Raw genomic sequence first — 21,932 nt, 5'->3', positions numbered from 1 at the left:
GAGCTGCTTTATTATTTAATTAATAAATCATGTTTTTTTTTTACAAGATAGAATGTTATTAACAGAAAGAAAAGTACTCTGAAGCTCAAATGCTTGTACTTTCACGAAGCATGTTGTTGCCCGTGAAGGTACCCAATTGTAATACCTGGACTGAATGAATGAATCAATAAATGAATCTGTGAATGAATCAACTAATGAATCAATCAGGAAGGCAGAAAATATTTATCTGTCCATCTAGTTCTGTATGTTTGGACTCTCACTTTGAGAGAGGAACAGAGATTAAGAGTGTTTGAGAATAAGGTTCTTAGGAAAATATTTGGGGCCAAGAGGGATGAAATTACAGGAGAATGGGGAAAGTTACACAACGCAGAATTGCACGCATTGTATTCTTCACCTGACATAATTAAGAACATTAAATCCAGACCTTTGAGATGGACAGAGCATGTAACACGTAAGGACGAATCCAGAAAAGCATATAGAGTGTTAGTTGGGAGACCGGAGAGAAAAAGACCTTTGGAGAGACCGAGATGTAGATGGGAGGATAATATAAAAATGGATTTGAGGGAGGTGGGATATGATGATAGAGACTGGATTAATCTTGCTCAGGATAGGGACCGATGGCGGGCTTATGTGAGGGCGGCAATGAACCTCCGGTTTCCTTAAAAGCCATAAGTGAGTAAGTAATATTGCATGTTATACAGTAATGAGTATACAATTTGTGGTAAATAAAGATATGATTTTCTTACAGTTTCTTTTGTGTAATTTTTATTTCAACATATAATTTTTTAATTATTCGTACATTTTTCCTTTCTTCTCATTCATATTAACACAATAATTTTGTAATCTAAAGACTCCATTTTGTTGCAGTACGTTTGTTTGGACATTTGTAATATTAATTAAAGTAGTTAATTATATTATTTATAAGAGCTAGTAGAACATTAAAATCAAAGGAATGTACAAGAAACAAAAGACAAATTTACAAATTAGTAAGAATACATAAGAACAAAGTTGAATGACAGCCAAGATTAAAGGAAAAAGTTAAATTAGGTGCTACAAGGGATAAAATATGAATATGTAGCGGAAACAGAAATTTCCTCAGAAATCAGATAATGCTTTGTAGCGTTAATGTTTGGAAATATTACTGATATTTTTATGAAATCGTAAAAGAGATAATAATTAAAATTACGGAGTTACATGTTTGGCCTTTTATTTTTAGAGACAAATTGTTAAGAATTGATAACAAGAGTGCCAGTAAATCAATGCTTACCAGATAATAGTGTAAGGAGATAGTAGATCAAATCGGGGAATGTTAGCACTGGGAATATGGAGAATGGCAAAATGTTTCGTTTAGTGACGATACGGAAAACAAAGTAGTTACATAGACATAATATTTACTTGAGGGTATCACAGATCCACTAGATTCATAGCCACTGAACTCTGACACACATTTGGATATTTTAATCCTTATTTTTAGTTTGTGATTTTAATATCGCTCTTCAGATATGAAGAAATATGATGATCAGAAGAACTTAATGCTGATGATACGTCTAGAAAGATATGGGATATGTATTCTGTACGTATTCAGCTTGCTTCTGAAGTTAATTACATATTTACGTTGCAGAAGTCTTCTTCTTTATTCATGCACATTGCTGTTCTTTCGTTAGTTCTGGTTCAGAAGAAATATCAGGATCAGATGGTCTGTCATCTAGCTTATTCCAAGATTGTTCCTCTCCAGAACCAAAAAATAAATATATCACTGCCTCAAAAAGCAGTATCCCCATTATTGTATAAAATATGATGCCCCATTGCTCAGGCGTTTGCTGAAACAGAAACATAACATTTGATAGTTCATATTTAATAATTGTTAATGATGAATTGATGACTATTATGCATTTTGTTACTTATCTTACTAGTTGATTTCTTTAATTAATAGAAAATTCATTTTATCGCGTTGATTCTATAAGACTACAAAAAATTATATGACATATAATATTTAACTGAAGAATTTGAGAGTTCGTACCGTGAAACAAAAATAGAAAACAATTAAGGCTGGCCCACAATAAACAGGAAACGGAAACGACAACGAGAACGGACATATTGTTAAAATGAATGTATTTAAATGTGAGCATTCACAATTAACGAGAAGCTTGCCGAACCCGGGAACGGGAACGTGGAAGTTAATTGTAAATTTTCACATTTAAATACATTTATTTTAACATTTCCGTTCTCGTTGTCGTTTCCGTTCTCGATTTATTGTGGACCAGTCTTTAGTGAGAATTTTATAAGTGTATAAATATAAGGCTGCATCCCCTGTCGAAACGAATTTACAATTTAGAAAATAGGCCTACAGATACTGTCTCATATTTAATATCGGTTTTTGAGCAAAATTTTAGTTCGAGTATGTTGACAAGAAATTAATCTAATTATCAACAGTAATCTCACTAGACGTTTTGATTTATCTAGAGAAAATCAAAACTCGAGTGGGATTTAATTGACTATTACACGATTAGAAGAAAGTATATAAAGATTAGAAGTAACGAAGTACTCCAATACAATAAAATATTAATTGAATTACGAAAATACAACTGTCTTCAAATGTATTATTGTACCATCTCAACATTACAAATATTACGCTAAATGCATGCTAGATGGCAGTAGTGAGCAATGCCTTCTCGTCGAGAAGTTCTTGATCTATTATTCACGATGGCAATGTTACTAGTCAAGAAGGCTTTGTTGATTCAGTTTCATTTTTATTAAAATGCAACACTCCACTTCAATTATCCGAAACCCAGTAATCAACGTCACTTGGCAGATGATTTTCAATAAATCTTAATATTAAACAATCTCTGATAAGTGACTATCCATAATATCATATAGCAGAAGCTATAACTTAACCTAACTAATATACACAAGTATTAGAAAAGTTTTAATTAACGACGATGACATAAAAAATAAACATGAATAATTTTAAAAAGAATAATTATTGAATGTACAATTTTCAAATTTGAATGTGGTTGGTGGTTCAATTGATGTTATATTAGACGTGTGCGTAATAGAAGTGGAACTAGTTGATTTAGGCCTACATGGTGTATTCAACTTATTCAGAATTTCCGAATGAATCATTTTAAAAGGAATAATTATTGAATGTAGCCAATTTTCAAATTTGAATGTGGTTGGTGGTTCAATTGATGTTATATTGGACGTGTGCGTAATAGAAGTGGAACTCGTTGATTTAGGCCTACATGGGATTTCCGAATGGTGCTCTTCATTTATTTGTAAATCGGATTTCAGAAGATGCATAGGTATGATGAGTGATTTTTATTAATTCTTGTTCATGAATGCCAATGCGAGTCATATTTGAAACTGCTGTGCATCGACTGGAGTGGTTTGTAATTATATATATATATATATATATATATATATATATATATATTTTTTTTTTTTTTTTTGACGTCCAGGCCAGCGCAGTTTCAAATGTTGGCAAAGAAACAAATGCTAGGGACGCGATAAAATTAAACAAATGCTAGGGACGCGATAAAATTGTGCGATAAGCAGCCAGGATTGGTTGAAATACGTCCTTTCGTACCGTTTTATTGGTCAAAAGTAGTATGACGTAGTAAGAGTGTAATAGTCAAATTAAAAATAGAAACACATAACATTACTTTGGGGACGAACCAAATTTGTTTAAAGAAGACTTTCGCAGACTGGCGGGGATCAAGCCACTATTTTGAGGTGTCAGGGTTGAGGTAATATACCCTTTTCAACACATGTAACAGTTCTCATGATGGACCTATCATTCACGGTATTTATCGATGGACTGGCGACAGTTAAGCACTCTTTAGCCTATCGAACCTGTTTAGATGTCAGTTCATGAGGTACAGATCTAAAACTTCTCTGTTATTTTCTAAGCGTCTTAATGAGGCAATGTATTGTATATTTTGAAGCACCAAGTCCTTCTGAGAGCCTACGTGTAAATTTCTGTGGATCTTCTTCCAAAATTCTGCATGTATTCTCAATATTTCATATCTTAAATCTTCCAAGAAGTTATAAACTTTAATGTCTTATTCCCCATCATTAAAACGCTGAAAACATCGTTGTGCTACACGCCCACTAACGACATCTTTACCCTCGACTTCTCATATTCTTCGAACCGCTTTATAATCATGTTTCCAGTAGTGATTTAGAAAGACTCAAATCACAAACTATATCATCTCCATTTTACATTCTTTATATTAACAATTGACAACTGTCACATGCTGACAATACTCAATAATAACCATAGCTTCCTTTAAATTGCATTGACCAACTAAATAAAACAATAAATCTTACAAAACACCAAACTTAAAAAACCGACATTACTTACTCGTATGAGTCGACCTAATATATAATTTATCAACAAATCCAATTTCGACTACGTTAATTAAATACCTTGTTTTAGAAGACGAGTTAGTTTTTATATTTAAAAAAGAAAGAAATGCTAGCAAAGTGCGGTGAACAATCTATACGAAATCATTAAATTGTATAATATTAGAGGACCAACTAACGAAATAAAACAATGGAAAAAACAATTGAAAAGATAAGAAATTCTAATAAACAAGAAATCAGTAGAACAAAAATTATATACAGGGTGAATCGTAAGTAATGCCATTAATTTCAGAGAATTATTTTTTTAGGTATTTCAGAAGTTTAATACAGTTTTGCTCGTTTTTGCTTCCTCTTCGAGATAAATTTTTTTTTATATAAAAAAATCCACAGGGTGCTTCGGAAAAGTAATTGATTTAGTTGTCGGCTTCGATAGCGTAGTTTGTATAGTGCTGGCCTTCTATGCTCGAGGTTGCGGGTTCAATCCCGGCTCAGGTCGATGGAATTTAAGTGTGTTTAAATGCGACAGGCTCGTGTCAGTGAATTTATTGACATGTAAAAGAACTCCTGCGGGACAAAATTTTGGCACACCGACGACGCTGATGTAACCTCTCAAGTTGTGAGCGTCGTTAAATAAACCATAATTTAATTTTAAATTTTTTTGACTTAGTTCCCAATATGCTCGGTGAATTTAGGAAAGCAGTGTTTATGATAAGGAATGGTTGAGAGAATGTTAGTTTTATCCTTTAAATATGCAGGAATTTGATCCGAAAAAAAATATAATATTTTAAAATTCATTTTCAGAACTGAAAGTTATATTTGTTCGGATCAAATTTCTACATATTTAAAGAAAGAAACTAAAATTCTTTCAATCATTTATTATCTTAATACAGTGTTCCCTTAAATTGACTAAGCATATTGAGTATTAAATCAAAGAGTTCCCCAAAACACGCTATGAAATGTTTCATATGAAACAATTTTTATCTCGAAAAGGAAGTAAAAACGAGCAAAATTGTATTAAACGTTTTTGTTTGAAATGTCTCAAATAGTAATTCCCTGAAATTAATGACATTGCTTACGGTTCAGATTGCATATGAGCCCTTCAGAACAAAAGTGGTGTAAGTCAAAATTGGGCAATGAGGTTTAAAGTAAAAATTCTGTAAAATGCAGCGCAAAGTATCAATTAGTATGTCCTTCTTGCTATCCACTGATTACTAATCTATACTAATAATAAATCTGTAGCCGAAATTTTTCTGGTAATTTTCGATTTTCCAAAAATAATTGGTCCTAACATATATAATTAACCACCCTGAAACCGAAAATCACTTTTTTGACATTTTTGTTTCTATGTCTGTCTGTCTGTCTGTCTGTCTGTCTGTCTGTCTGTCTGTATGTTTGTTACCTTTTCACGCGATAATGGCTGAACGGATTTCGATGAAAATTGGAATATAAATTAAGTTCGTTGTAACTTAGATTTTAGGCTATATGGCATTCAAAATACATTATTTAAAAGGGAGATTATAAGGGGGCCTGAATTAAATAAATCGAAATATCTCGCTTATTATTGATTTTTGTGAAAAATGTTACATAACAAAAGTTTCTTTAAAAATAATTTGCGATAAGTTTTAGTCCTTAAAATTTTTGATAGGACTGATATTTAATGAGATCAATGAGTTTTAAAATTAAAATAACTGCCATCTAAGGCCGTGTAATGAATTAAAAAACAAATGACTTCGTCTATAAGGGGCCTTGGACATCAACAATCGAAAGCTATGAAAGATAGCCTACAGAGAATGTTTCTGTGTTTGTATGAAGTAATATCGGAAGCTAAATTAACCGATTTGTATAATTAATTATTATTTCACCATTGGAAAGTGTAGTTTCTCTAGATAGACATAATGCTATAATGTTATTACAGTAACTTCTGATATAATATAATATAATATAATATAATATAATATAATATAATATAATATAATATAATATAATATAATATAATATAATATAATATAATATATAATATAATATAAAATATAATATAATATAATATAATATAATATGTAATATTATATAATATAATTTAAGTTATTTGAAGGGTTCACAACCATAGTGGGCCAAGCGCCATTTACTGAATACGTAGAAAACAAGGGTTAAAATTAAGTTATTACCATAATTCAATGGAAACCTATAACAAGTAAAATAAAATATACACATTAAATCTAAATGATGTCAATCTTCATTAAACTATGGTTGCATGTAATAAAAATTAAGAAACATGTTAAAGGAATTGTCATTGCACCAAATGAGTGTCTCTGGACCAAAATGATCGCAATTTAATTATTTGGATGCAATTTAAATTAAGTAACATATTAAACGATTTATCCTTCTATCAAACACGAATGTTCCCTGGATCAAACGTCCTATTTTAATTATGTAATTACTTTATATTTATTTCTAACGGGTGCAGCGGAGCGCACGGGTACGGCTAGTAGTTTAAATAAATTGAACATTAATTGCTACTCTACGCTGTATTTTACAGAATGTTTACTTTAACCCTCGTTACCCATTTTTGACTTACACCACTTCTGCTCTGAACTGCTCATATTGTAGTCTTCTTTCGTGATGATACGGCGTAATTAAATTGTATTTGTGACATCTACAGAACGAGATGAAATGTTTTGACAGTTCTGTTGTAATGCTTTTCTGAAAGTTACCTAGTCTCCTACATGACAGTTGTGGATCAATATAAAGTTCTCTTTATCATAAAGAACAGCCGAACACGATCTACCTTTCCAGCGAGTACTAACCATGTGATGTAACCTATGACAATGTCCAAAGCAAATAGGTAAGATACGATAATTGAAGACTATTTGCAACAAAATTAGCAGACCTTTTAAAATGAAGGCGATGCAAGGTGCACTTATCGGAATGTGTTCGAATAACACACTTGCCGGTACAATTTTACTGTATAGCATCAAAAAGAGAACTATGTCTAGTAGAGATAAAAATTGAATAGAGATTTTTTATTATCTCTATGTTTTTTTATCTCCTGAAGACTAGAATGGTTTTAAAATAAAGGCATTCACCAGTAGCTTGAAGTAGGTAAGATCATTATTAGAAAAACATCGAATATATAAACAAATGAAGACATTATTATAAAAACAGCCCCAGTAATTTTTAATGAAATTGAGTTAAGAACACATTTGCTACTATAATAATAATAAAAATCAATGTAACAATTGTATGATCACATTTATAAAAATCATTAAAAAAATAGACATGTTTCGGGGTTGTACGCTACCCCATCTTCAGTATGGGAACTGCAATGTTATAATAATAAATTGTTAATTATAAATAAAATTGATTACATATTAAATTGTAAAAATGAATATAGTATTTTTTTAAATTCAGATAAAATTTCTCTTATTTAAAATTAAAAATAACATAGCCTAAAAAGGTTTGATAGATTAAATTCAAGCTATTAACTTTATATCTTAATCTATCTTTGGTCCAAAGGAGAAAGATTCGATTCGGTACGGTAGGTTTAACTTCGGCAAAGCTCAGAGGTTAGAGCATCTGCGTAGAACTGAGGGGGTCCCGGGTTCGATCCTCGTCGCCGGAGTGAATTTTCCTCCATTAATAACAAATTATAATCATCACAGATAATTCTGTAGTACCAAAAAATTAATCTTTACATAGATCCCTCTAATATGTTTCGGATTCCAGTAGGATCATGTATTTAGTAGACTATAGGTACATATCAACAAAATACTTACGTTTGTATGAGTAACTTCACCGATGACAATCGGCACAATAATTCCCGGAACTGTTGCAATTGTATTTGTAATGCCAATCAGTGTACCTGAAATGGAGTAAATTAACAGACTTAAACATTATTATTAGGTACAAAGGTTTGCACAAGAACAAACGAGACGTTGAGGTTAATAGGGTCGAACTTTCATTCGAGATTCTTTGTCGAGTTCGCCCCTAATATCCGCAGCGCCTCTTAGATACAATTCTGTCCAATAAGGGTAGTGGGTGTGGCAGGTGAAATGAATACAAATTCTTATTGGTTATCCATCAACGAATACAGCACTGTACTTGCATTTCCTGCCCGCCCCGAGACTTGTGTATGCGCTTCTAGTACCACAGTGGGTTTCGACAGTTCCGTCTCACAAACGGCACAATTCTCAAATAGAAAAAGAAGAGTTCATTAATTTAAAATCAGTGATCAATATGGATGTCCTAATCAATAAAATATTCTGTTTTCCTTTAACAAAAGTATCACTACAAGACACGGAACCAATTTCCATTCAAATGGCAAATCCATTTCTTAGTGCCCGTATAGGGGCGTGTCTAATTCTCCTACGTAAGCAGTCTAACTATAGGATGTCGAACTTGTTTTCTGTCGAACTTAAGAACTTCCACTGTACTCACAAACACAGAACTAAAGGCACGGTTACAATACGTTTGTTTGAACCCAAATTTCTAGCGATCACTGTCTTCAATCATAGCAGTAATATTGATCCTAGATCTTATAACAAATTAACTAAGACAGGTCCTCATCTAGTCAACTCAGTTGTAAATTTTAATACGTACCAGTATGTAAGCATTTTGTTTTCAGCGAATATTAATTTAAAGTTGTTCCTTAAAGCTTAACTTATCTTAAATCATATTAATAGATTTCTTACACAAAGGTTCGAAATAAACAGTAAGTGGAGTCTATTTGTAAGGTATGTTACAAAGAGCCGCTTTTTAAAGACTGGGCTGTTGAGGAGCAGAGCTTTTCGTTAGTCATAATCCAGAATCATTGATGAAGACCCTATTAAGGATTAAAAGCAGGGCCACTGCCGAGACATCACAGGACAATCACAAAACAACGGACAAACATCCAGCCCTGTAGACGGAAGGTTTTTTATTTTAGTAGGTTATTTTACGACGCTTTATCAACAGCTTAGGTTATTTAGCGTCTGAATGAGATGAAGATGATAATGCCAGTGAAATGAGTCCGAGGTCCAGCACCGATAGTTACCCAGCATTTCTTGTAATGGGTTGAGGGGAAACCCCGGAAAAAACCTCAACCAGGTAACTTGCCCCGATCGGGAATCGAACCCGGGCCACCTGGTTTCGCAGCCAGACGCGCCACCGTTACTCCACGGAAGATACGCGTGTGCTACCTCAGAACCACCGCGGCGGACAATTAATGATTAAGGCCTATATATCATGCGCAGAAAACAATACAACATTAAATAGCAACAGAATTTCGCCAAATAGTTCAAGATAAATTGCTACAAACAAACGTACGGACCGCGAGAGACAAACACACAAACTTCATGACGAAAATTCAGTGCTAAAAACGTGGCTTTTCGTGAAAATATGGAAATCTATTTTTTTCAGGATCACTACGTTACCTTACATTTCGTATCAGAAACTAAAAATATTTTTAATAAAATAAATATTTCAACATAGAATCAACGAAAGAAATTCAGTTGAAATTTACAAATGCATAAACCATTTGCGAATATAAATTATTTTAATGTCACAAACAGAAAATGTTAAGAAAACTATTCTAAAAAACAATTCATAATTAAAACCATTCAAATAAATATATAATATGTAGCCGATCATAGGTATTTGTGTATGCTTACCACGTAGGAGTCACTGAATGTTGCAATGAAAGTGATGATATAAGCTGTGTGTTAATTGTGCCTAATTAAACGCATTGGTACGACCTCATCTTGTTTAATTTAACTATACACTCATATTTAATTCAAAGTAACATCTTCTTGCTAATTAAATAATTGGATACTGTACCTGCATAATTAGAAGCGATGTCTATGTGATTGGTCAGTACTCCGGAATACATTCCTCCCATCGCAGTAATAGCTACGGACATAGCCACTATCACGTCTGTAGACTCGCAGCCTGCTCTAGCAACAGCTAGTAAGCACGCTGCAGGAACAATAGAGGCTAGAAAAAAAAAGTAACTTGTAAACTTTTTACATAGAACTAGAATTATTGCCTAATTAACTTTGCCTTAAGTTGGGACACTCGACTGAATTGTGTAATTAACGAGTCCCTTCATGTGGGAAATAAGATTGAAAGCTATTATTTTTAGTAAAAATAAGAGACAAAAGAATCAACAAAAGTTCTCTTACATATTTTTACATAAAAGATTTACGATAATTTGAAATTTGAATTTGCAAAAGAATGGGGCGTGTGAAATGGACAGACAGAATAAGAAATTAAGCTGTGTTGGAAAGAGTGAGTGAAGAAAGAATGATGGTGAAGTTGATGAGGAAGAGAAAAAGGAAATGGCTGGATCACTGACTGGGAAGAAACTGCCTACTCAAGGATGCACTGGAAGAAATGATGAACGAGAGAAGAGTTCGGGACAGAAGAAGATATCAGATGATAAGATATTATATGGATAGTATGCGGTGACAAAGAGGAAGGCAGAAGATAGGAAAGATTGGAGAATGCTGGGTTTGCAGTGACAGATCTATCCTGAGGCAGAAAGTTATAAATGAATGAATGAAAAGATTTACATATTTTCACATTGTAACTATAGCTATACAATAGGCTAATATACAATGTAATGAGTTTCTTACATATTTTATGTGTAGAATATTAATTCTGACCCATCCGCGATTAAGCATACATTCATATCTGTTACATGATCTAAAATTTTAAATTTTTAGATATAGATTTATTGATATTTACTTTTTTAATCACTCGGTTGTCACTCTTCTCTACTACTTTTTTCCTTGATTTTCAGCTTGTAACTAAGCTGCTAAACTTTTAAATAATGTGTCGGTTACTATTTCAAATTACGAGTATAATAAAATTATAATCCTACCAAAGTTTTCTAATATAGAAATATACTCATTACTATTTTAAACGGTATAAAAATGTGGCTGAAACGCATGTAAGTATGGAAGAGAACAAATTGAGTAAAATAAAGCGAAAGAATAGTGAGGAACAATTTTGTAAAATAATGCCAATTTTGAAACTCTGTTTATAACTTTTATAGCATGTAATTATGATTGGAAATTCTACTACAATTCATACAAAAAGATGAATTCAACCTAATATCATCATTTCACTACATCCAAATTTTCGCCACTGCCACCATCACAATTACTGTATAATTGTGAGATACCATCTAGTATGTAAGTGACCTATTACAGTTTCACTTTTTCTTTTCAAAAGTCTCCTGAGGTTCATTTTTAGTGGCACTGTATTTCAGAATCTCTAGTTGTGTTCTTAGAGCGTTCTTATGCAAATATAATCTTTCATTTGGTAGGAAAATTACCATTCTGAATAAGGATTTAGATTTTATATTCGGTTGAATTTTCAATTATCAACCTTAATTTTGTCACGTCGTTTATGGTCTGCAAATGTAAGGCCAGCAACTTTCAAACAGTGATATATTGGAAAATTAGGCCACTAAATAATTTTTTACAATCTCTTGACTTATAACGAACTGTACTTGAATGTGTCTGTTAATATCATTCATTCATTTGTTTGTTCGTTCAAGCGTTCGTTCATTAAATTGTTAGTTCGTTCAATCGTTCGCTCATTAAATTGTTAGTTCGTTCAATCGTTCGTTCATGAAATTGTTAGTTCGTTCAATCGTTCGTTCATTACATATTCGTTTGTTCTTTCGTTCGTTCAATCGTTCGTTCGTTCGTTCATTCATTCAATCGTTCGTTCATTTACTCAGTCGTTTTTCCACTCAATCGTTCGTTTTTTAATTCAGTCGTTCGTTCAATCATTCATTCAATCATACTTTTCTGCCCAAGAGCGGGTCTTTCACACCAAACCCAGTTTCTTCAATCTTTCCTATTTTCTGCCTTCCTCTTAGTCTCTGCGTACGATCCATATATCATAATGTTGTCCATCACCTGAAACATTCTTCTGCTCTGAGCTTTTTTCCGTTCACCATACCTTCTGTAGACTGGGTCACGGCTAAGTAGAAACTGCATTTTTTTTTTTTTGTTTTCCTGTTCAGTTTCAGCATTATTCTTTCTTCACAAACTCTTTCAATACAGCAAGTTTCTTATTTCATCTGTCCATTTCACACGCTCTATTCTTTTCCATATTCACATTTCAAATGCTTCCAGTCGTTTCTCTTCACTTCGTCGTAATGTCCATGTTTCAGCCCCCATACAATGCAACATTCCACACAAAGCTCTTCACTAGTCTCTTCCTTAATTACGAGTCCAAAAGCTCGCAGAAGATTCTTTGTTTTTCTTCTGCCAAATTCTTCTCCTTTTACTTCCTGGTAGCAGCTCATGTTACTACTTATAGGCTAGTACACCCCAAGTAGGGGCTGAGGCAGGATAGCCCTATCAGCGTTGGCTGATCAGGTAGGGCTTGAGGCTCCGGACTCCTGAGGCTTATCAGGCTACTGGTCCGCGAAACGGGACCTAGCTCTATCCAGGACTGAGGCAGGGTGGCCCACCTGTCGGACTTGGACAATCATCACCTATATAGCATTCGTGTATGGACTCGTCCCGTGTCCAGCCAGCCAACACTCCAAGTATTTGAAGCTGTCCACTTGATCTACTGCCCCATTTGAAATTCGCACATTTACATTCTTTATTTTGCATCCGATAACCATAGTCTTCGTCTTGTTTGCATTATCTTCATCCCATACTGCTCACAGCTGTCATTTAGCTCGAGTAGGATACACCTTACTATCGTTTCCTCTTCTACTAACAATGCCATATTATCAATAAATCATAAGCAATTTATTCTTCTTTCTCCTGACTGTCGTTAATTTTATAATACAAGAATGAGTGGAAAATTAAAAAACTGAATAAAAACCAACAAATATCTGAAATTTAAAGGTTTTCTTAATAAGCATTCGTGTCACCACTTTGCCAAACATTTCTCCCATATATTAATTAAATTATGTTTTATTTAACGACGCTCGCACCTGCCGAGGTTATATCAGCGTCGCCAGTGTGACGGAATTTTGTCTCGCAGGAGTTCTTTTACAAGCCAGTAAATCTGCTGACATAAGCCTGTCGCATTTAAACACACTTAAATGCCATCGACCTGGGCCGGGATCGAACCCGCAACCTCGAGCACAGAAGACCAGCGCTATACCGACTGCCCTTCCTTGTAGGGTGTTAATGAACTCATGTTGCAACGTTTTAGAGTTTGAAGTGGGTGCTATGGGGAACATATTTCGCTAATAAACTGGAGACTGTAAGTCGTTCTTTTGCCGCTAGAGCACACGAAAGATCGTTCCTGAAAGATAGGCCACCCATTGCACACGGAACACACACGACGATGTTTGCTTGTCGTTTGTCTGTTTTCATGTTCTATTTGGTTGAGTGTGGGTTTGTTATGATTGATGCTCTGGCCACTCGACATGTGAATGAGTCCAGCGCTGACGAATCCATTTGCACTCCCTCCACAACCCTGCTTACCAATTCCCACAATATTTTCTTTCAAGCAGTCTAAAAGGGAGCGGCGAGGTCAACGCAAGGTCAACCCTCCAAGTAACTCCAAATGACACCTTTTGAATGTCGAGCACAATGGGTGGCCTACCCATTAGGAACGATCTTTCGTATCCTCTAGCGGAGAAAGAAGGGATTTCCAACCAAAGGTTTATTAGCAAAATATGTTCCACATTACAGCTACTTCCTACTCTGAGTCGTTGAGTACATTAACACTCTGTAAAAATTATGGTTTATTTAATGATGCTCGCAACTGCCGAGGTTATTGTCATTGACTTAAGAGGTAATCAATAAGCTTCCGGACTGCCCTGAATGTAGGCAACACACAGGACACATGAAACGAAGAAGTCTGTTATCTAAAACTAGGGAAAAGACTGAAATCTATACATCACTTGAAAGGCAGAGAAGAAGACTAGCCATAAGGTGTATGTAGAGGGATTCCAGGAAAGACCGCAGTAGGTTCTTGACATGTATGCACAAAATCACGTGTAGAAGCTCAGTTTTTAAAGGTAATCTGACGCTATTTGATAGACTGTCTCAACGGGCATGGATGCAATGATCAGTCACACGAGCATGTGTGTTTAATGGTACAATAAATACAAGTGCAGCTCGGAAATATATTGATTGCACCTTGAAAATCTAGTTTATTTACATACTTATGCTGTACTTATGTTTGTTAGTCATTCATTCATTCATTCATTCATTCATTCATTCATTCATTCATTCATTCATTCATTCATTCATTCATTCATTCATTCAAATATTTATTCGTTTACTTATTTAACACTCAATTTCCTTGAATGTTTATTTATTTATTTATTATTTTCGGTTTTTCTTTATTTCTTAGGGTAATTAGCAACAATCGAGTACAGTATATTGCAGACTTATCTTCACGCATATGTGAGAGGTAACAGTATAAAAGTTATATTTCTTTCAAAGCGTACATTGGTGGAAAGCAAGAAAACACAACAAAAATACAATAATTTCAGTATTGCTTTCTGATCCATAAATATGACAGACTTTTGAGATTGTGGAACCATAAATATTTAAAAAAGATGTATGTCAACTGTACTAAAAGTTGGCATAAATTTGAGAATATAATTTATATCCGATTCTATAAAGCTTTACTCGATATTCTATATTAATGAAGTTAATACTATAATGTAAACAAAACAACATATTTTACTGAAAGAACACATCTCGAAATGAAATTGCCTTCAGACTTGTCAAATGAACAGGATACATGTAGTTAATAAAACTAGATTAATTAGGTCTGTATCCTGTATTATATCAAACCATTTTAACTCGTACACTTTAAAATTAATGACAATACAGAACAAAAGTGAACTGGTGTTTTTAACAGGCTGTAAATTCTTTGTAATCATGGAAAAATTATATGTAAAGACTATGATATGATAACTCACCAAAAAATGTGGCTATTTTCCTGGCGATTGTTGTAGATATAAATTTCTTGGTTCGTCCAATATCCAAACATTTGCTCAAGACTGTACTAAACAGCCACAATGTAAGGTATGGTATTGAAGAGATTAAGGAATTCTGAAATTATAAATGCCAGAACTACTTAAATGTTTTCAAAACATTTTTTTTAAATAAAATAAGCAACTGAAGCAAGTACAGATTTATAACATACTTTTTTTGCACGATCGTGTTTTTTGTTGTATTTACAGCTATTGTTGTTACGCCTTGAAAGTTAGAATTCCCACAAAGAAACTTGTTGCTTGGGAAACCATTCTTCATAACATAAAACTATGCTGAAATAGACTCATTACAGTGCACTTATTGTTACTTAGTTACCATTACAGTATAGTTTTGCGAAGGCTTTGGAATAATATTGCTCTAAATTTTCAATGCAATTGCAATTTTAAAAATATGATCGTGCAAAAAATGTTGTACAGTGACATCATTTTATTTTTACTTCAATTTTTATTGTACCTGCGTTTCTAAATGTACTTGACTCCCACCCCTTTCACTAATTTCCTTGCTAACGTCAGTCACACAAACTTACGGCCGCTGTTGCTAGCAGTGAAGTACTACAGAGTACAGTGTGTTTCAGAAATATGTTGCGTTTTCTATAGAAGAAAGAGCTTATATTATTGAAGTTTATTTTCACACAGGTATAGTGTGTAGCATAACTGAATTTATCTGTGTGGACTGAGCACAAGTGAAGATTAGAGTTACCGAAAGTACGGTACCCTATAATATGGTACGGTACTTAACAGCATTATTTAAACAAGAGTTTTGTTTTACTGTTTGTAAGTATGAAGGACGATGATGAAAACTGGAATATTACAATAGGCTATAACCGAATGTGAACAACAGTTTTTTTCATAATTTCCTGATTATACCATTACGGAATATTTTCGTAGAAATGTAATTAATCTGGTAGATAAATTTAGAGTAACATAGTGCACAGAAAGGAAGAAAAGTGTAAGATGGCCAACAAAGGTGACAGAAGATGCTGTAGAAGATACTAGAGAAAGGATGCAGGGAAGTCCTAATAAGTCAGTCAAGAAGTTAGCTGTAGAAATTTGCGTTTCTTACGTAAGTGCTCACAAAATTCTCAGGAATAAATTAGGTTAGTAATATGCTGAATAAAGTAGACATTACATAATGAATATAACCGCCTGAAGAGTTGAGTTTATGAAAAAAAATTGTTGCTATTCTACTGTTTTTTGATAAAATACCGTAAAAGTAATGATCAAACTGAAAATCATAATACTATATTTCCCTGTAAGATAAATGGATACACTACTTTTCTCTCCTCCTATAGCTATTAAAATGATTTGTTTACATATTGCACTAGCAACTCCAAACTCCTGTAATGGAAGGGGGATAACAGTTTTTACAAGTATAGCCAGATTAATGTTAAAAATGTTGGTAAAATAAAGTGATGTCCCTGTACAATACAAGTTTGTGAAGTGCATTACAAAATCTCGGGAATTGAAAAACTCCCTCGTTTTTCAAACTTTTCCTCGATTGTGTAAAAAGGACTTCTCAACCTTGTATCATAATTAAGCTGCGAATTTATGCCTATATGCCTAGTTTAATCCTTAACCTGAAGACGCAAGCTTTTAGGTTACATATCCATTTTAAGCCATTGTGAGTATTTTATACAAATTCTATAATGCCTATAATTGCCTATTTCACTAGTAAATTCCTATTTTCTTATAAACGCCTGAAATCTGCCTAAATATCCGTATTATGTATTATATTTGAATTTATTGACTATTCTATCGATTTTTTAAATCTGTAATTTGTTTCTTTTTTATCCAGCAGCAAATATTATCCTGGAAAACCCAAAGCTAACATCTGATCTTGCTTTCATCAAAGCAAACTTTGGAAAGCTGCCTGCTAACATAACGAAACTGGAAACGAGGAGTATTCCACTCCACAGTGCTGTGTAACTTATGAAGAAAGTAGAAACTATTCTTAAAGAAATAACAAGCAATGTGAGAGAAACAATGAGAAATAAGTATTTGAAAATTGTGAAAAGAAATCCTGGTTGGGAGCAAGTGTTATTGCTGATTGCAAATGACATTGACATTACTGCGTTCCCACTGGTTTGGTCCCCAGCTGGGATTGGATCCCTGAAGTATTGCCCCATCACTTAATGTGAAGTGGAGAGAAGTTTATCTCAATTTAAGAACATTCTTACAGACAACAGGCATCAGTTCTCGTTACAACATTTGGAAGAATATTCAGTTATTCACTGCCATAATGGCATTACTATAGAAATTAGTGTATAATACTACGCTATGGTCGTGTTAGCCATTAAGAATTAGAAATTGTTAGTGCCTTCTTAAATGCCTATTTTAGAATTTTGAATGCCTATTTTGACTGTCTATTTCAACTGTTTTAGTGCCTAAAAATCCGCAGCTTAATCTTAATATACTATTATGAGTGTCTTACAATCTAACATGAATAATACAATTTCAATAAATTTACTGTTTCAAAGTTTACATTATATGAGTTATTCTTCATGAAAACATAATCATTGTAAAACTGAATAGTGCATTTTTATATATACCCATGTCCTTGTTTCTTTAGTTTTTACGGCGTCGTAATGAAAATAAATCTGGAAAGCTACTTACCTGTTCCATATCGAAATAAAGAACTTGTTTCATGTACTTTGGTAGCTCTGTCAAGAGAATATACCAACAGAAGTTGTTGCATACGTGCGAGACTAGAATAACCAGGAAAGGGACAGATGTCCAAATTTTCTTCCATGGGACTGGAGGGGTCTGAAAAACAGCCAAGTCAGAAATTAAATTTTCTTCATTATTTACAACTAAATTTTTACAATTAACACACATTTTATGATCTGCGATTGTGAATGTTTCAAGGGTGTTCCTTAAAAAACAATGCAAGCAGAACATCATCCCCGAATCAAGTCTAATTAAAAAAGATTTCAGTTGATCTATACCCTTCAGAGTATTTCTGAAACCATTAGGAATTAATTGTCTCTTATCGATAATTTAATTCTATTATGAAGAAAATATTTTGAAACTCTCGATTAATGATTTAAAAATACAGAGAAAATTCCTCACATGCCTCGGCCTGTTTTTTTAGTGGTTTATTTTACGACGCTTTATCAACAGCTATGGTTATCTAGCGTCTGAATTTCGATTCCCGGTCGGGGCAGGTTACCTGGTTGAGGATTTTCCGGGGTTTTCCCTCAACCCAATATGAGCAAATGCTGGGTAACTTTCGGTGTTGGACCTCGGACTCATTTCACAGGCATTATCACCTTCATCTCAGTCAGACGCTACATAACCTAAGATGTTGATAAAGCGGCGTAAAATAACCTACTAGCGTCTGAATGAGATAAAGGTGTTAATGCTAGCAAAATTAATCCAGAGTCCAGCACCGAATGTTACCCAGCATTTGCTCTTAATGGGTTGAGGGAAAATACCGGAAAAAGCTTCAACCAGGTAACTTGTCTCAACCAGGATTTGAACCCGGGCCAGCTTGTTTCACTGTCAGGCATGCTAACCGTTACTCCAAACCGGTGGACCCACAGCCTGTGGTTACACACTATGTAAAACCTGGACCGAGATATTTGTGCTTGTGCAATATTTTAAATAAGTTAAAGAAGTTACCAACTAAATGAAATTGCTCGATTCAGGCAATGCAGCATGTATGAAAACAGTGAAACGGATTTTGAATGACCCAGCAGTGAAATAAGTTGTCTGCTTAACATGAAATATTTCATTCCTGCCTGTAAGAAGTGCACAATTAGTCAAATGACTAGAGTGAAAGACGCCGAAGTGGAAATAAATATGCTTTGGACGAAATCGGAGAAAAAGTAAGACATGATTGGGAAAGTGCACCTAAAAAGAATGGAAGATTTCCATTGCTGTACCATGTATCCAGAGTGTTAATGGGATTAAAATATTTCAGGTGGTGCTTATTTATCAACTGTAAGAAAACCAAACTCAAGTGTAATATTAACACATCTATTTCAGTTTTAAAGTGTTTCTTTTCATTTAACATGAATCTCACTAACAAGACACAATTTAATATGCTCTGGTATTGTGGATATGTTGTTGTTGTTTTCTAATGTCAGGCGTTTGACAATAAAGTCATTTGACCTCTTGCACTCCAATATTTTTCAAAGATATTATCATGGCCAGCTACTGAAGCACAGATTTTGAGGTGTTTCGAATCCATTTCTTGGTTTGAGTTGCACAATGGGCAGTTAGAGGACTGATATATTCCAATTCTATGCAGGTGTTTGGCCAAACAATCATGGCCTGTTGCCAATCTAAATGCAACTACAGACGATTTTCGTGGTAAATCGGGAATTAACTGTGGATTTTGATGCAGAGAGTTCCATTTTTTCCCTAGGGATTGTGTTACCAAATTTTGTTTGTTGAAATCTAAGTATGTAGATTTAATAAATCTTTTCACAGAGTAGGTATTGTGAATATCTGATCGCAGTGTCAGACGAATCTTACACGTAGATTTCATGTTACAACTCTACAAATTTACGGTGGTTTAGAAACTTCGGCAGTGTGACTTTGGAGACCATATTGGAAAAAAAAAAATTCCAGCAGTGCTCAGTGGTGACTAAGCTCACTCTTATTTGTCGGGAAGCATCAACAAAAAAAACCTTCGGTATTGGTCCCCAAAAAATCCTCGAGAAATGCATCAGCGACCTCTCCAGAGCGAGTGTGTTACTGTTTGGTGTGCCGTTGCGCAATTTGGAAGAAAGACGATCAGTCACCGTTTCAGGAATGTATAGCTCGTGAGAGAGAGCATTTGAACGATGTTTTCTTTAAAGCAGTGGTGAGCAAAACAAACGCAACCCACAAGACATGATTTAAATGGCAACTACATACCGTGCGTTTTTTTTAAGCGCTTCAGTAAAGCGCTTCATGCCTTTGCTGCAGCAAAATGAGGGTCGAAAAAAAACGTAAGTAGGTCAACTGACTGCAAAATGGTGGACAATTAATATTGGCTTCTATTTCTGCCGTAATAAATTTAACTCTAAAAGAACCAAACATGTTAAATAATTTCAACTTCCATGATAATGACATGGAATTATTATTACTCGACGATTTTGACAATAATAAACGTTGCAAAAGATCAAAACACGCATTCCGCCATGATGGATCGTGCAGCAAACTCTTAAAGCGAAGTTTTGATTTGCTGCACGCTTGATACAGCGCTGCTGCAGCGACGGTGAAGCAAATGTAATAAAAGAACGGTCTTGCACGGATACTGTGGGAGGGGTTGCACTCTACAGTGCAGTGACGGATTTACAGACAGTTGCACCACTCAGTGGCGGTGCGTCAATAAGAGGACAAGAGCACGTGAACACCTTGTTGCCATTAATGCACGACTAGTTTTATTATTTAATACCGTATTGGCGTAGTGGGGATGTATAATATCAGGATCGAGTATTTTAAACTTCCCGCATCTTGCATAAACTTCTTATGTAAACTTGGCAATATCCGTTCACGTACAAGCCGTGCTCTTTTCAACAAGGTTACAAAAATTTCACGCATGCGCGGGGGAAAATTGTCTTTCGCTGGCCGCTTATGACTCGTCAAGAGCACAAAGCATTAAGTGAACAGTGAATGTATCCTACAGATGTCAGGTGCTCCGATGCGTATCGTTTACGTGCTATTACTTACTTACTTACAAATGGCTTTTAAGGAACCCGAAGGTTCATTGCCGCCCTCACATAAGCCCGTCATCGGTCCCTATCCTGTGCAAGATTAATCCAGTCTCTATCATCATATCCCACCTCCCTCAAATCCATTTTAATATTATCCTCCCATCTACGTCTCGGCCTCCCCAAAGGTATTTTTCCCTCCGGTCTCCCAACTAACACTCTATATGCATTTCTGGATTCGCCCATACGTGCTACATGCCCTGCCCATCTCAAACGTCTGGATTTAATGTTCCTAATTATGTCAGGTGAAGAATACAATGCGTGCAGTTCTGCGTTGTGTAGCTTTCTCCATTCTCCTGTAAATTCATCCCGCTTAGCCCCAAATATTTTCCTAAGCACCTTATTCTCAAACACCCTTAACCTATGTTCCTCTCTCGGAGTGAGAGCGTTTACGTGCTATATCTCGAGAAAATTTAATAAGTCTGTATTTTAGCCTGCAGATGTCAGCATCTCACTGTCGGAACGTTTACTTTATGTTTATGTGTGTACAGTGCTGCTACGAGAGTGTAATTTGTGAATTACTATACTTCAGTGTCGGCATATAGCATAGTTTGGCTTTCAAACACGTGCTGGCTGAATGTGATGGTGATATGAATTTAAATATCTGTATGGTGGTGTGTATTATTTAAGAATAATATTTACTGGCATGTATTTATAGTAATCAATCTATGCGAATGGGATTACAGTACTGGTATAGGGCATAGTGAATCAGTGTGTTGTGAATCAATTTAACTGAACACACGCTTTTGTAAATTGTTTTATGTATTAATTTTTAACAGACGTAAACAATGAACTCCGTTCAAGTAATTTTGAAGAGTAAAGAACTGGGTAAACTGGCTTTCCAGGAAAAATTGGAAATAAAAAGTTTAGGTTTCATTATTATTATTATTATTATT

General features: G+C 34.4%; 1 protein-coding gene across 1 annotated transcript in view; it reads right to left on the bottom strand.

The window, feature by feature from the left end:
• Nucleotides 1–211: 211 nt before the first annotated feature.
• The window catches only part of MFS3 (major facilitator superfamily transporter 3), a 50,511-nt gene continuing 28,790 nt past the window's right edge, over nt 212–21,932 (bottom strand). Inside the window, exons 6-10 of the mRNA XM_069844027.1 lie at nt 17,948–18,097; nt 15,260–15,392; nt 10,177–10,332; nt 8,139–8,224; nt 212–1,820 (exon numbers count right to left, since the gene is read on the bottom strand). Coding sequence (XP_069700128.1) covers nt 1,638–1,820; nt 8,139–8,224; nt 10,177–10,332; nt 15,260–15,392; nt 17,948–18,097 — 708 coding nt within the window. The 3' untranslated portion in view covers nt 212–1,637. The remainder of the gene's footprint in view (nt 1,821–8,138; nt 8,225–10,176; nt 10,333–15,259; nt 15,393–17,947; nt 18,098–21,932) is intronic.

Source organism: Periplaneta americana, chromosome 13 (genome assembly GCF_040183065.1).
Source record: "Periplaneta americana isolate PAMFEO1 chromosome 13, P.americana_PAMFEO1_priV1, whole genome shotgun sequence".
In the NCBI taxonomy this organism is placed as follows: Eukaryota; Metazoa; Arthropoda; class Insecta; order Blattodea; family Blattidae; genus Periplaneta; species Periplaneta americana.
The sequence above is the reverse complement of the archived record's forward strand: the minus strand, read 5'-3'. Positions and strand labels throughout refer to the sequence as shown.